Source organism: Portunus trituberculatus, chromosome 35 (assembly GCF_017591435.1).
Source record: "Portunus trituberculatus isolate SZX2019 chromosome 35, ASM1759143v1, whole genome shotgun sequence".
In the NCBI taxonomy this organism is placed as follows: domain Eukaryota; kingdom Metazoa; phylum Arthropoda; class Malacostraca; order Decapoda; family Portunidae; genus Portunus; species Portunus trituberculatus.
The window spans coordinates 8431699-8447775 of NC_059289.1; the positions used below are offsets into that span (position 1 = coordinate 8431699).

Consider the following 16077-nt stretch of genomic DNA (forward strand, 5'->3'; position numbering starts at 1 on the left):
GTGTGTGTGTGTGTGTGTGTGTGTTCATGGTGTTTTCATTAGTATTCCACGACCCATGAGAAGTCAAGAAGTACTTATCAAGAATAGGAAATGAATTAAGGAACTGTCCCCCCACCCTCTCTCTCTCTCTCTCTCTCTCTCTCTCTCTCTCTCTCTCTCTCTCTCCTCTCTCTCTGGTGGTGGTAATGTGAAGGCAAAAGTGAGAAATGATTGAAGTATTCTGGTAAGCAATAATTTAAATCTCCTTTGGTAATGAGCTCCTGTCTTCTGCTTCCTTCCTTCCCTCCTTCCTGACGTCTGCACTCGAAGCTTCAACTCCCGCTCACTCATCAGCCAGTGAGGTGTAACTGGTCGTGTATTGGCTGAGCACACGAAGACGCCACTACCACCACCACCACCACCACCTCCTCTGTCACACAACACATCCTCGAGCGAGTCATCAATCAAGTGATAAAACTGATAACTTTTCCTCCCATTGACGTAATGTAGCGAAAAGATAAGATGCCCAAAAACAGCGAGAGGAGAAATTAAAGAAAGGGATAAACAGAGAGAGAGAGAGAGAGAGAGAGAGAGAGAGAGAGAGAGAGAGAGAGAGAGAGAGAGCTTACAATTTCCCCTCTTGGCTTTCTCTCAGACCACAATTCAGAAACTCCTTGCTCTTGATTAAATTGATTTTAAATTGCGTTTCTCCTATTAATAATGCAAAAAATCTTGTTAATTTGTCACTAGCATTATGGAAACACCGTTAGCAATCAATCTTTCCAGCTTTAACAAGAGCCTCTCGAAAGTAGCGGACAGACGGCGCAGAAATGATGGGGATACGATGTTAACAAGGCTCCTATTCCTAAACACTTCTGTGCTTCACCTCCATTATTCCAAAAGGCTTTGTTTAAGTTTATATTATTTTCTTTAAAGTGGTTTTACGATTCTTGAGGCAGATTGACGAGGTTTTTATATCATGAATTGGAGAAACACTCTTGAAAACTCCACTAATCATATCTGTGGTCTTGGAAAATAGTCGTGCGGTGAGAGAGCAAAGCGTTTCTGAATACGGCACTAAGAGACAAGGACACAGTAACTATCAGTAGTAAACAAATCCATTCACCCGAGTCATCCCTTCTTAGCGGTTCCAGTCGCATTTTGCACCTCCTCCCATTCCTTAAAAGCTTACTGCATCCACACCAAGAACCCCGTCAGTCCGTATAGCAGCACCCAGCACCACCTCTCAAGCCTTTGCAACGAGCACTCTCTCCATCACTCACCAAAGCACTTTCCATCACCCCCACGCAGCCTCTTGCACACTCTCCAGTCTTCCCTCGCCTCATGCACCAACAAAACCAGCTTAATCCAGCCATCAAGTCCCTCTGTAGCACCTAATCTGCCTGTCTTTATCCCTCGATGCCTCCCACTGCCACCTCCACGTCCACTTGAAGAGAAACGGTGGTCTCAGCGTGTGTGAAGTGCAGCTGCCTTACACTCTCTCTGCTGTTCGTATTCTCTGCCCATCTCTTTCTGACCTATATCTGCACTCTTTATTCTACTTTGGTGTACGTTTAATCTCTTTAATACCAGGACGAGTTTTCATATTCATTCTGGTTACTAATTTGGTGATTCTATACAACTTCAGAAACATATGTTGCGATTAGAATAATAAAGACTCTGGCCTTTAATCTTTTGACCTCCATAATGCTAATAAAATCGTCTAATCATACCCAAAAGTCAAGGTGAAAATGCGTCTTAGTAATGAAGGGGTTAAACTTCAATAAAGAAAGATGCGCTGAAGGTCTGAAGGGATGAACGTTTGCTGTTACAGAGAGCCCTCGTCACAGCTGTTTCAAAGAAGGATGTCCTTAGTGCAACGCTGCCTCTTTACCTCCTCCCCAACACCACACTAGAACCACAGTGGTGTCCTGATGTCTCCAGAGAGGGCGTCAGGTGTGGGTGTGTAGTGAGGAGAGAAAACACGGCACGACAAACTCAAGACAAGAGTGAGTAATGCAACAAACAGCAGAGTCGTATTAATTTCCACCAGACACTAGTTAAGGAGGGAGACGAGGAGTGCGTGTTGTGTTCAGAGGGACAGGTGGATAGGCGGGATACAGGCTGGCACGTGATAGAGACCGCGATGTGAGAGATGAGAGGGCAAGACATGCAGGCAGCGAGGGGAGAGGGATAGATGAGGCTTGGATATCACGGAATTACCTCGCTGCTGTGAAGAGAATCAGTGTGGAAAGGATGAAGGGAGCGCTGCGAATATTGGTGACACTGTTTACTGACTGACACGAAACTGAAAACCAGAGATAACGAATATGCTTCTCTCTCTCTCTCTCTCTCTCTCTCTCTCTCTCTCTCTCTCTCTCTCTCTCTCTCTCTCTCTCTCTCGCCTACGGGGTGTAAATTATAACTTTATAATGAACTGGTTTCATATAGACCAACTGCTACCTCCTGCTCTCCCTCTCTCTCTCTCTCTCTCTCTCTCTCTCTCTCTCTCTCTCTCTCTCTCTCTCTCTCTCTCTCTCTCTCTCGTGTGCGTATATTAGTCTAGAAAGTAACAGCCTAGATATGTACACACACACACACACACACACACACACACACACACACACACACACACTTCCAAGATGAATAGTGTGTGTGTGTGTGTGTGTGCAGTCTGAAGCCAACAATCACCTCCCTCTCTCCTCCCTTTCTCCTCCCTTCCTCCACCCCCTCCTCCTCTTGCTCCTCCTCCTCCTTCTCCTCCTCTTGCTCCTTCTCCTCCATTCTCCCCCCTCTTGGTTCCTCCAGTCGTGTCTTAAAGGTGATAGTTAGGAGCATTAGAATAGTAGAGAGGGAGGAATAGTCTGCACATTCTGGTCTGGGCTGACTATAACACCTGCTTCTCGTCCAGCGGCAGATACACACCGGAATTCAGAAACACCTTCCCTTTTTACTACAATTTTTCAAGGCAGCAGAAACAACTAACCGAGTTTTCAAGACAATTTTTCTTTTCATAAAACTAGAAATCTTGTCAATCTATCACCAGAACCATAAAAATATTCTTAAAAACACGCGTATCTTCAACTGGAGCCTTTGGAAAGCAGTGATGGTGAGAGAGCAAAGCTTTTCAGAATATGGGTAACATTGTGGTTTATATTCGTTATCTCACCATGACTATTTTGAAAAAGCTACTGAGATGATTAGCCTATTTCTGAAGTGTAGCTTTCCTGTTAATAATGTAGAAATCTTGTTAATCTACGGCTAGAATCGTGAAAACCTCCTTAACCCCCTTCAATACTGGGACACATTTTTACCACGAGTTTTGGGTGTTGATTAGATGATTTTCTTTACATTAGGAAGAATCTATGGAGGTCAAAAGATTAATGGTCAGAGTCTTCACTATTTCAACCCTCGCATGAGTTTCTGAAGCTGTATAAAATCACCAAATAGTAACCAAAATTAATATAAAAACTCATCATGGCACTGAATGGGTTTAATCAATGTGTAACTTTAACTGGAGCCTTTTGTATGCAGAGTACTGGTCTGTTTTATGAAATGTTCCTCTCCGCACCTCGACTGCTTTCAAAAGACTCTAGCTGAAGTGACACGGGTTATTAATGATGTTTTCTTTTATGGTTATATTGAGAGACTGATAAGAGTTCTACATTATCAACAGGAGAAACACTGGTGAAATACCGGTAATCATCTCTGTGGGTTGTGAAAATAGTCGTGGTGATCGAGAAGGTAAAGCGTTCCATGAATTAGATAAATAAGAGTGACTGAAGACGAAGGAGAAAAAAATAAGGAATCAAATGAAAAGTGCGTCTCCCATATCAATTCATTATGCCAATTCATTTACGTGTTCAGTGTGTGTAGTTGACATGTTGCTGCTACAAAGCCCGTAACCACTAAGTCCTCGAGTGAATGAGATTAACAAGATGAAGTGAAAAAGAAGGGAAAAAAAATAAGGAATCAGGCGAAAATACACCTTTCTTATTCATTGACCTAATCTATGAATGCGTAGAGGTGTAAGATGAATGAGATGAAGATTGTGAGAGATAACGAAGGAAAAAAACAAGTCAGATGAAAATACACCCTTTTTTATTCATTTCTGTAATCTATCTACGTCGAAGAGTACAGGTGACGGAAATTTTAACCTTTTTAATACTGAGAGACATTTTTACCTTGATATTTGTGTACGATTAGAACATTTTAATGATATTAGGAAGGGTTTATGGAGATCAGAAGATTAATGGCTAGAGTCTTCACTATTGTAATCCCCCAACATAAGTTTCTGAAGTTATATAAGACCACTATATAGTAAACAGAATGAATATGGAAACGCGCCATGGGACTCAAGTAATTAAAACACTAAAGATAATAGACATATAAATACAGTTTAATTTCCAGAGATTGTGAGAGTTTTCCCCGTAATTCTATAGTGATATTTGGAAGAGCAATTTGCAGCATCAGTGGACGAAAACAACCATGAAATTAATAAGATAAAAAGGAAAAGGAAAATTAGAAATAGAAAAGAAAGAAAGACAGAAAGAGAAAAAAGAGGGAAAAACAGGAAATATGGTGGTGGTGGTGGTGGTGGTGGTGATTATGAAAAAGAATGAGATGATGAAGAGGAGTATGAAGGAAAAGGAAAAGAATAAAGAGGATGAAGTAGAATGAATAAAGACAAATGAAGGACAATAAGAGAGCAGAGAAAGATAAATAAATAAGAAAAACAGATAAATAAAAAAAAAAGAAACAACGATGACATTTCTACATATTTCTCCTCCTTCTCCTCCTCCTCCTCCTCTTCCTCCTCCTCCTCCTGAAAATAGCTCAGTGGGAGTAGCATTGTTTTGACTCCGTCTTCCTAGATCGCGATAAAGGAGGAGAGACAGAAGGAGGAGAAAGGGAGGTAGAGAGAGTGTGGGAAGGAGAGGAAGGGAGAGGGAGAGTAAGTACAGAGGGGGACAGAGGAAGGAGGGACATTGAGGAAATGAGAGAGAGAGAGAGAGAGAGAGAGAGAGAGAGAGAGAGAGAGAGAGAGAGAGAGAGAGAGAGAGAGAGAGAGAGAGGAAGGAAGGGAGGATAGGGAGGAGGAGAGGAGGAGGAGGAGGAGGAGGAGGAGGAGAAATAGAAGGAGGTACGAGGGAGAGAGGAAGAGGTAATGGCACCTGCTGATGGAAGATAAGTTAAAGGAGAGAGAGAGAGAGAGAGAGAGAGAGAGAGAGAGAGAGAGAGAGAGAGAGAGAGAGAGAGAGAGTAGTGTTTGTGAGTGAGACTTCTCTCTCTCTCTCTCTCTCTCTCTCTCTCTCTCTCTCTCTCTCTAACTGATCTCCATAAAGCCACAACTTGAGCATCACCTTCATATATCACACCCCTCTCTAGTACTCTCTCTCTCTCTCTCTCTCTCTCTCTCTCTCTCTCTCTCTCTCTCTCTCTCTCTCTCTCTCTCTCTCTTTCTTGGCTCCAGTCCTAGCGTCAATCCTTACTTTCTTACCCCCTGCTCCCCTCTCTCTCTCTCTCTCTCTCTCTCTCTCTCTCTCTCTCTCTCTCTCTCTCTCTAATGTATCGTATTAGGCTCAAAGACCAGCTATTCTTCCCCTTCCCCTCTTCCTCTTTCTCCGCGTCTCTACGGAAGGGAGAAGGAGGGGAAATAGGGGAACTGGCCATCTCTCTCCCCTCTCCCCTCTCCCTTATAGCTTCTCTCCCAGGGGACGAAGGAGGAGGAGGAGGAGGAGGAGGAGGAGGAGGAGGTGGTGGTGGAAAAGAAACGGGAAAGAAAAATAGGAGAAGGAGGAGAGAGAAGAGAGGAGAGATGGAAGAGGAGGAAGAGGAGGAGGGGTTGGGAGAGGAGGGAGAGGAGGAGAGATGGCTTCCCGCAGAACATACTCCCTCCCTTTATTTCCCTCACAAAACCCGAGAGAGGAGGTTATAAGGAGGAGGAGGAGGAGGGTACATGAGCCACCCCCACCTTGCTAGAACAATAGAGAATTCCCACTTTCCCTAGAGAGAGAGAGAGAGAGAGAGAGAGAGAGAGAGAGAGAGAGAGATGTGTGTGTGTGTGTGTGTGTGTGTGTGTGTGTGTGTGTGTGTGTGTGTGTGTGCGTTGGAAGCAGAAGTCTAGCCACATAACATACACATCTCACACAAGGACATTATTTCTCATCTCGTAGGAATCCGTGGGTTTTAAGGATCAATAGAGACCAGATCCACATGACGCCTTCGAAGGACTTCCACACGCGCCTCTCAGACCGTAACTCCAGTCGAAGCACGTGTGAATCCCGCCCTTACACCTCCGAGATCGCCGTGTCCTTGTAACTCCGCCGTGCTGGAATTACCTTGAGGGGCTGCCGCAGGTGTTGGCTTGGGCTTGGGTGGCTAGGCAGGGTGGCAGGTGGTGTGGTGATGTGGCGGTGTGGCGGTGTGGTGGTGTGGTGTGGTGTGGCGGTGTGGCTTTTGTCTGAGCCTTCTCGACGAGATTTGGATGTATGATAAATAATGGTGAGAAGAAATCGACTGTTATGTGTAGGTCTTTTATCTTTCGTTCCTCGTCTCTCTCTCTCTCTCTCTCTCTCTCTCTCTCTCTCTCTCTCTCTCTCTGTCTCTGTATCTCTTTTCGTTCTCCATTCTCCCATCCGTCATGTTTTTTTTATGGATATCTATCACTCTTACTCCCAATATACCTTTCTCTTTTTCCAAGTTCACAAGATCCTTCATTCATGTCGCTTATTCCTCTTTCGAATATTACCTTTTCCTTCCCCTATCCTACCTAGCTTATCCTCAGCAGCTCTTCACCTTTCACAGCCTCACTCTTGCCTCCTCGACCCTGCCTTGCCTCCCCAGCCCCTCGCCTCCAGCCACCAGCCACCAGCCCTCCCTACCCCTCGCCAGCCCCTCTCAGACCATTTGTTTCATCCTGCCTCAAGTCCTCCTGAATATTTTGTCCTAAATTCACTTGATTTGCGTAAAGAAACTCCGTGGATTTTTTCTTTCTTTTACCAGCACGCGAGCAGGACTGGGAGCATTAATACAGCCGTCAAACACTCTCTCTCTCTCTCTCTCTCTCTCTCTCTCTCTCTCTCTCTCTCTCTCTCTCTCTCTCTCTCTCTCTCTCTCTCTCTCTCTCTAAGTCTTCCTCCAGCCTCCGGTTCAGACGCAGATTCAGATATATTTAAACCAATTTATGAGTCGCCGCGGCTTCACATGCGGCTGACACGGAATTACGCCACCAATGGAACTCTTGAAGGCACTGCTGGGCGAGGGAGGCTCCTGACGGCGGTGCAGGACAAGGGCGACGAGGGGAAGAGGTCGACGAGAAGGAGGAGGAGGAGGAGGAGGAGGATAAGGACGAATGGGAGAAAATGAAAGTTGGTAGAAACGAAGGAAAATGAAGATGGAAAAGAAGGAAGAGAGGATAAAAAAAACTGTTTTCATTTGACGGGGGAAGGACAACATTGCCGAGAAGAAAGAGGTCCAGGACAAGGAGGAAAAGGAGGAAGAGGAAGAGGAGGAAAAGGAGGAGGAGGAAGAGGAGGAGGAGGAAGAGGAGGAGGAGGAGGAGGATATGGAAATAGGGAGAAATTAATGAAAAATAGAAAATGAGGTGGAAGAAGAAAAGAATGAATAGGAAGGTATGGAATTAAAGTGGAATGAAGAAAAGTAGAAATGGAAAGGAGGAAGGTTGGTTGGAAAGAAGATAAAAAAAGAGCTTCCATTCATTATCTGTGTGTATTTTACCTGTGTCATTACCATCATCACCACCACCACCACCACCAAAGATGAGAGAAAAAAACGAAGGACGGACGGAAAGGAGAACAAGAAGAAAAAAGCAATGTTTATTCATTATCTATGTATTTCGTATCTCATTGTCATCACCACCATCATCATCATAATCACGGCCCGCCACTACCACCACCGCCACCACCATCGTATAGTAAGGAGGGACGAGCAGCAGGCTGATGATGGTGGTGGTACTGGTGGAAGGATCGAAGGCGGGAGTCTAGACCACCAGCAGCGGGAGGATGTTGTCAGTAGCGAATCAGCGTCGTGGCGGGAGGAGGTTTGCGCAGTCCTCCCCTGGTCCTGGCACTCCGCCGCCCCTCACCAGCTGCGTGTGCCACTGGCCTGCCATCAACGCCCACTGGTCAGCGTCACTGCAGGTACAGCCACACTCCCACAGGCACACGTCCCTGAGCGCTGGCAGGAAAGAAAGGAGAGAGAGAGAGAGAGAGAGAGAGAGAGAGAGAGAGAGAGAGAGAGAGGGTTGAGCGCGGGGTGGCTAGCAAGACACAAGTTACTCGTAATACACGTACACAATAAGAGAAGTGTAACCCTCCCCTTTCCTTCCATCCCTCCCTGCATCCCTCCCTCCCTCCCTCCCTCCCTCTTTCTGGTTGCACGCTGCTACACGCTGACGCAGAGGAACAAGACGGTGGTGGTGTGAGCAGACTGGACGCGTGAGGCTGCACTGCACGTTCACCATGAGGAACTAAACGTCGATATCCTGGAACGTGATTTAGGAGAGGAAAAGAAACGTTGGCAAGATTGTTTCAGTGCCAGACAAGGACGTGAGGTGTTAAAGACTCCCCGCAAAAGGTTCACTGAAACCGATACCGGGAAATGTACTAGGAAAAGAAGAAATTAATTAGAGCAAAGCAGTGTTTAGCAAGTGCCGGCCTCAAACTGTGCTTCCTGAATCATAACACGAATGTAAGCCTGAGAATGAATATAAAGGTTTGAAGCGGTGATAGTGGTGGTGGTGCCTGGGTAGTCAAAATAGCGGTAACATCAGTGGTGTTTGCTGCAGTATCCCATAATCTTTTCTGTCGTTGCGGTGGTGTTGGTGGTGGCGGCAGTGGAATAGTTATATACTATAGTGCTGATAAAAAGTAGTGTTTGTTGTAATATACCCAGACTTTTCCTGTTGATGTTATTGTGCTGGTGCTTGTGACGTCAGAGGCGGCAGCAGGAGTGATTGTCATGATGGTGGTGGTGGTGTTGGCTGTGGTGGTGATGGAGGTGGCAATCACAGCGAGAGTAATGAATGGCCTGGGTGCTGCGGAGGAGACAAGAGGGCGGGGAAAGACGTAGAGAGCAAGGATGGGGAAGGTTTAGACACATGAGAAGAGGAGGAGACGAAAATGAGGGGAAAGGAAGGGAATGAAGAGAGGAAGGAGAAGGACGGTTTAGAGAGAATTAAGATAGAGGAGGAGAGGAAGGAAGGGGGAGGTTTAGACACGAGAGAAGGGGAGGGGACGAAATGAAGGGAATGGAATGGAAGAGGAGGGTGCTAAGTGGTCTTACTTCACTGCTCCACTGCTGGGACACGCAAGCCTGCTCACTGCCACTCCTGTTGGGGCTATTGACGGCACCAGCCCCGCCAGGCCCCGGTATGTTCATCTAGGCACTACTAGGCCCCGCAAGCCCCCGCCTCCAGGATGTGCCAGTTCTCGCTAGCTGGTTTTCCGTCACAAGGCCTCTCGCATGCTGTGTGTGTGTGTGTGTGTGTGTGTGAGGCAGACGCCACCGATATTGCTAACTTCAAGGGTACACATTCTGATCCTCTTAGATACTGACACCCTGACTCTCTCTCTCTCTCTCTCTCTCTCTCTCTCTCTCTCTCTCTCTCTCTCTCTCTCTCTCCGCTGTTAACACGGCGTGAAGCTGAAACACTTGCTTCCTTCACCGAAAAACTTCGTTTGCCTTGCTCGGGACAGGCGACAGGGGACGAAGGCGGCAGGGATTGTGCTATACAAGTCAAAAGGAGCCACACACCACCTCACTCCGCAAAGCATATGTAACTCTGCTCTTATTAATATTAACACACTCTTCGTCTTTCTTTATGTCCATGGGGGTAATAGTAAACCAGATTCATGGGTGAGGTTTTTCAGTTGCCATTTTCTGACATTCCCGATCCATCACCGTTTCAGTTTTCTTTCCCTCATATTGTGTTGTGTTGTGCACCGAACATTTTTGTCGTTGAAGTCTACGGACCATGACTAGCTACTTCACACACTGCTGGTTTCTCGTGGCGTGCTGGAAGCGTGGGAGAAGAGCGTGTTACTTTTGTTGTCGTTTGGATAAAGGATTAATACAGATTGCTCGCGTGGTGAGACAGAAGAGTAACCTATGTGTGGTTATGCGAATCCGTATAATTTCCCAAAGATTATGCTTAATGATTGTGTTAATAATGATAATGATAATACAAACTATAATTCCAACCCCCCCTTCTCTCTCTCTCTCTCTCTCTCTCTCTCTCTCTCTCTCTCTCTCTCTCTCTCTCTCTCTCTCTCTCTCCAAGTGATAAACGTGAGTATATATATATATATATATATATATATATATATATATATATATATATATATATATATATAGAGAGAGAGAGAGAGAGAGAGAGAGAGAGAGAGAGAGAGAGAGAGAGAGAGAGAGAGAGAGAGAAGATCAACACATTTTCATTTAGTACTTGCAGGTGAACCTTAATTTTGTTCTGTTCACGCCTCAGTCTGTTCTCTTAGTGTTCTCCCAGCTTTCTTCTGAGACGTTTCTATTTTCTCCGTACATGTCTTTTCCTATCCTATCCTCATCCCCCTCCCTTCCCTACCTTTCCCCGTCTTCTCTTTCCTCCCTCCCCTCTCCACCCTCTCGGACGTGTAAGCCGTCAAGTGTCAGACAGTTGACGAGAGGCGCTCCCCTAGTTCCCTCTTAAAGCTGACACCCCACACACACCTCCCTCTCTCCCTCTCTCCCTCCTCCATAGCTGGTTATTCTTCCCTTTCGCCATTCATCTTCATTTGTTCTTCTTTTATTCATATTTTCTCCATACATTTCAGTTTATTTTGATCTCCCTTTTCTCAAGACACTCTGCTTCACTCTGCTGGCTGACAGCGGTGGCTGGAGAGAGGACGAGTCAAGCAGAGCTTACGAGGAGCAGACTTCTTACATCTCATTTTAAGCCTCGCCTATGTTCTCTCGGTAAAACAAGCAGTCTGGCTTCAAAGGAAAATGTCAGCTTGCCATCACGCTCGTGTTTCCCTCAGGCATCAGCGACACCAGGGAAGACAGCGCTGCACTGCCGGCAGCTCAGCGTCTCGCCGATTCGCCGCCTCGCCGCCCCAGGCCATGGGGGAGGGTTCGGACTGCTGAGTGAGGGGGCGGCCACATCATCAGCAGCGAGTGGCAGTTCGCACTGCAACTCGCTTCGCTGCAGTGCTCCCAAGGGGTCCGAAGGAGGCCGGGATGTGGAGCCATGGTTGGCGGCCGTGAGCCTCTGCGGTGGTGAGGGCGGCCATGCAGGGAGAGAAGGTGGGTGGGAGGGTGGCGACATGGGTAGCAGGGGTGGTTGGAGTGTGGGCGGGCATCGCAGCCCTCGGAGCCCTGGTGGCCGCCCTGCTGTCTCCGCAGTGGGCGTTAGTGAGAGAGCCCATGATGTTGGGAGAAGAGCCGCCCGTCCAGGAGGTGCAGGAAGCCTGGCAGGGGCGGGACGTGTCAGGCGATGGACGGGACCTACAGCAACAGCAGCAGCGTGGCGAGCACCGTCCCGTCCTGACCATCGTCACCTTCAGGCTGGGCCTCTGGACTGCCTGCCCGCACATCAACGCCTCGCGTCTCCACATCAGTCAGTACCTTGGTGGTTTCCGTCTTTCATACATGCATGTTGAGTGGTGCATAAGACAAGGCAGTTGCTGCATGCCTACTGGTACTAGTAAGTAGATTGATGGATGTTCAAGTGGATACCAATTGGCTTTGTTGTTTTCCAGACATGGCGTCACCTGAATGCAGCAGCGTGAGCTACGGATGGCAGCCAGTCACCCACAAAGACCTTAAACTGCCTGCCCCTGCTCCTCTCATGCAGACCGTTCTGGTCAGGATGAGGTAAGATCTGCTGATTCCTACACGTGACGCCATTAGATATACTTTCCAACACACTGTAATTCCCTGCACACACACACGCCTTACTTGCTTTTTGCTCGCTGCCCTGGCAGTGCTCGCCGATCATCTATTGTTAAAAGCTCGTAAGCGGATGATGCCCATCTCTTCCCCCCCTCCTCTTCCCTACCCTAGATGCACTCTCGACTTGTGTAAGTACATTTTTTCAAGGTAGATAAAATCTTCCTTCCTCAGACTTTCGACATTGTTTCTGGTGGGAGCGTGTGGGCTGCTGGGGGCGGGCTGCCTCCTAGCGGTGGTGGGCCGCTGCTGCTATCCGCACGTCGCCTTCCTGGCTGCTCTCCTCTACTCCTTAGCAGGTGGGCAAACATGTCACCATTTTTTGTACATCCTGTCTTTAACAGAAGATAATGTTGAGTTTTACTTTGTTCCCAACACAATGTCCTTGCCGCCAGGCTTGAGTGTGGGCGTGGGCGTGGTATGGTTTGTGTCTGTGGTGTCTGAGGAGTACGGCGTGGCTTCGGGTCGACGCACAAGCTGGTCCGCCATGTACGCCTACACGTACGGCTGGTCGTTGATGGCAGCAGGCGGGGCGGGCGTGTCAGCAATGCTAGCCGCCCTCTTGACGGGGCACGCCCATCTTGGGCGACACGCGCCTCTGTTGAGGACGAGAACGAGCAGCACAGAGGAGAGCCTAGCGCGGCCGCTGCTCAGGTGTCGCAGTGAAGGGTGCCTGGGGCAGCGCTCCTTCACGTCAGACACCATCAGAACCTACCTCACTTGTGATTCCCGCCGCCACGCACCGCGCCCCGCACACGCGTCCGCCACCCCTTCCCTCCATCAGTGTTCTTCTATTGTGGATCTGACGCGGCCTCAGGACGATCCTCCGCCGCCACCGCCCGCCCACCCAGCCTCGCGACGTTCCTCGCGTGCCACTGTTCTCAGCGACGACACCCAGCAGCTGCAGCACTCCCAGAAGGAGCACCAGCAGGCGCCGCTCCCACAGCCGCAGCACCGACAGCAGCAAGAAGACCAACAAGAACAGCACCAACAGCATCAACAACAGCAGCAACAGCATCAACAACAGCAGCAGCAGCAACAGCAGCAACAGCAGCAACAGCAGCAACAGCAGCACCACCAGCAGCAGCAACAGCAACAGATGCAAGGCGGGCGTAGTTGGTTGGGGGAGCCGTCCCGTGTCATCATTGAGGCACCACGCACACCCCTGCCACCGGTGGTTCCTCCTCCCCCTCTCAGTTCCTCTTCTTCTTCTCCGTCTCCTCTTGAGCCGCCCCTGCCGCCTGTGGTCACTAACGTCACCGCCACCACCACCACCACCACTAGCGGCAGGTCGGGGGGCGCGGGGCGACTCAGTAAGGTGGAGCCCCCGCGCCTACCAGAGTACACCTCCTTCAAGGGGGACTACACCCGCTCCCTGCCGCGCGAGGCCCGCCAGATGGCAGTGTTCGAGCGTCGTGGTGGCCAGCGCTCCACCACTCTTACCCGACCCCCCACCAAGGTGTCCTCAGAGGTATGAGGTCAGGACCCTCCCAGGAAGTGCCCCGCCCACCCCAGAGAGGAGGAAGAGACATGGGTGTGAGGTGAGTCTGCCTCTCCACACCAAGCGCTCCTCATCCCTGCTACAGAGCTTCCAATGTAGTTTTGAGTCTTGAATCAGACCAGACACAGTCTGCCACACACTAGGAAGCTGTCCAAGGTTCCGCGAGACCTTCTTGGGCAATGGTGGTGGCGGAGGCAGCCCGCGGGGAGGCTGACGCGGCTGAAAACCCTAAAACACCCGGGACACGTCCTAGACAATGGTTCGGTAGGCCGGCGGGTAGTGCTCTAGTCATGCGAGTATCATGCCGTGGGTGTCCCGTGGGTCCCGTGGTGCTGCTGCCCACATGTACAGCGTGGCGCTCCGCTGCTGGGAGGGAACGAAGGCTGCCGCCACATGCAAGGAACTCCACCACTCAGGCCGCTGCTATTTTCTTATCTAGTCCAAGCAACCCGATGATTTTTAAGTAATATGTAAGGTATTCTTTGTAAGCAACACTGTTCGTACTGTAAAACACATCTTCGTCATGCGGAACACATCCGTGGCCTCCCTTTGGAAGACAGATGCCTGTGTGGGGTGCGAGGCGCTGCGCCGCTTAGCAGGCAGCCGCCACCACCTGGCTAGTCACCGGTAGCTAATGTACGTATCCCCGCGGCACCGTGCACCGTGCACGTGTTGGGATGACTGGTGGTGTCACTGGTCACTGGTAGCACGTTGTGGTGAGCAAGTTGTGTTTAAGATGACTAGGAAAACAATGACGGCACCATCACTTATGTATGTACTTCTAACAACATTGATGATGATAATATTGATAATAATGATGATAATAATGACAATAATGATAACAATAATAATAGCAACAATAATAATAATAATAAACAATGATAATAACAATAGTGATAATAATAATAATAATAATAATAATAATAATAATAATAATAATAATAATAATGATAATAATATAATATTATTATTATTATTATTATTATTATTATTATTATTATTATTATTATTATTATTATCATCATCACTATTATAGTCATCATTATTATTACTATTGTTGTTATCATTATCATTATTATTCATATTATTATTATTATTAACGCTTAAACGTTTGCAAAGACCGTGAAAATAAACTTCAGCGGTGGTATGAAACAACACCTCTCATTCACACGCATAAAGATCACACACACACACACACACACACACACACACACACACACACACACACACACACGTGAACTTAAGAAAGCCGTCAAAGTAGCTGATAAGGTAGGTATGTATGTATGTATGTATGTATGTAATTACGTATAGCAAGCGACCATAATATTACTACACAAGTGTGTTTTATACCTAAGACATTTCACATATCAATTTGTCATGCAGATAGAAGAATGACGAAAGGTATCAATAACAATGACAATAAGAAAGGAAGAGTTGTTTTCGTTCACCCAACATCATTAGAGTTGAGTCGAGCAATGAGGGGCGATCTTTGCTTTCCATTAAGGCTGTGAAATTATTAGGCGTTCTTGTCTAGACAAAGAGTATTTGACGAGCTGCCTGGTAATTACGGGGAAAAGAGGAAGGATAAACAGAGGCCACTGGGAAGTTTGAAGGTTTAAAAAGGTGGAGAGGAAGACTGGGATGGACGGAGAAAGGAGATGACGGGAAAGGAGAAAAAGGGAAATGGATGGGAAGGGAGGCTAGGGAGAGTTGAAGCAAGAGGAGGACAGGAAGGTAACAAAAAAGTAGAAAATCAATGATGATGTATTAAGTATAACAATACACATACTTTGGTTCACCGTTCATCAGTGTGTGTGTGTGTGTGTGTGTGTGTGTGTACTTGCCGCTGGGAAAGTTCACGTTAAACATATGATGCTCTACTAAAAAAAATAGTAGTCTAAAGACTACACTGTTTCGTATGTCAGCTTCGAACACGTTCGAGCAATGTTTGCGGCTAGTGTGTCAGAGATTCTCTATGTCCCTTGTTTCTCGCCATGGTTCTAGGTATGCAGCACGATACGTTACCTGGAAGGCACTGCTCTTGGCGGGGAATGCTACATGTCATATTGACGCACAGGAAATGGATTACGTATTAAGGATTATCCTGAAAAGAAATATGAGAGAAAAGTGGACATGCTTCGCCTGTGTTTTATTTATTTATTTAAGCGATTATACTCTACAATCTTAGGAAACCTCGAAGATAAGTTTCTCCACACTTCTGCAGACCTCTCCACCAGCCACCAGGACTGTGCTGAGCGTGGAATTTCGACTAGTAGGAATAGGTATGTGGCTCAAGAGTATTGCCAATACACGAATAGTAATTTATCACAATTACTATTTTAATTATCATTATTACTATTTCTATTACTATTATTATCATTATTATTATTATTATTATTATTATTATTATTATTATTATCATTATCATTATTATTATTGTTATTATTAACATTATTATTATTATTATTACCATTATTATTATTATTATTATTATTATTATTATTATTATTATTATAATTATTATTATTATTGTGATTATGATTATGTGGTAATTTAAGAAAGTTCACTCCCCAAATTGTCACCGAGTTATCGTTAAACTGATTACTATGCCAGTGATCATTATTTCAACTTTCATTCCCTCTTCCGTT

General features: G+C 46.9%; 1 protein-coding gene and 1 long non-coding RNA gene across 3 annotated transcripts; one reads left to right on the forward strand and one right to left on the reverse strand.

Moving 5' to 3' along the window:
- Window positions 1–7804: 7804 nt before the first annotated feature.
- Window positions 7805–10213, reverse strand: LOC123513101. The gene is made up of 2 exons (XR_006677258.1): window positions 9286–10213; window positions 7805–8178 (listed from the first exon to the last, which is right to left on the reverse strand). It is a non-coding gene; the product is annotated as an uncharacterized LOC123513101 (long non-coding RNA).
- On the forward strand, window positions 7824–14322 carry LOC123513100. Of its 2 annotated transcripts, none has more exons than XM_045269971.1 (5): window positions 7824–8141; window positions 11019–11596; window positions 11739–11853; window positions 12103–12227; window positions 12324–14322. In XM_045269971.1, exons 2-5 carry the CDS (start codon window positions 11269–11271, stop codon window positions 13403–13405), a joined length of 1650 nt encoding a protein of 549 aa, XP_045125906.1. In that variant the 5' UTR covers window positions 7824–8141; window positions 11019–11268; the 3' UTR covers window positions 13406–14322. The 2 variants fall into 2 exon arrangements, with proteins under 2 accessions (XP_045125906.1, XP_045125907.1); XM_045269972.1 differs by lacking the exon at window positions 7824–8141 and adding an exon at window positions 8318–8691.
- Window positions 14323–16077: the final 1755 nt, after the last annotated feature.

Bases quoted from the DNA above. Each gene is read 5' to 3' on its own strand.
- LOC123513100 (XM_045269971.1), top strand. From the start codon at position 11,269: ATGCAGGGAGAGAAGGTGGGTGGGAGGGTGGCGACATGGGTAGCAGGG. The intron at 11,854-12,102 runs GTAAGATCTGCT...TTCCTTCCTCAG, and splicing joins ACCGTTCTGGTCAGGATGAG to ACTTTCGACATTGTTTCTGG. The intron at 12,228-12,323 runs GTGGGCAAACAT...CCTTGCCGCCAG, and splicing joins TCTCCTCTACTCCTTAGCAG to GCTTGAGTGTGGGCGTGGGC.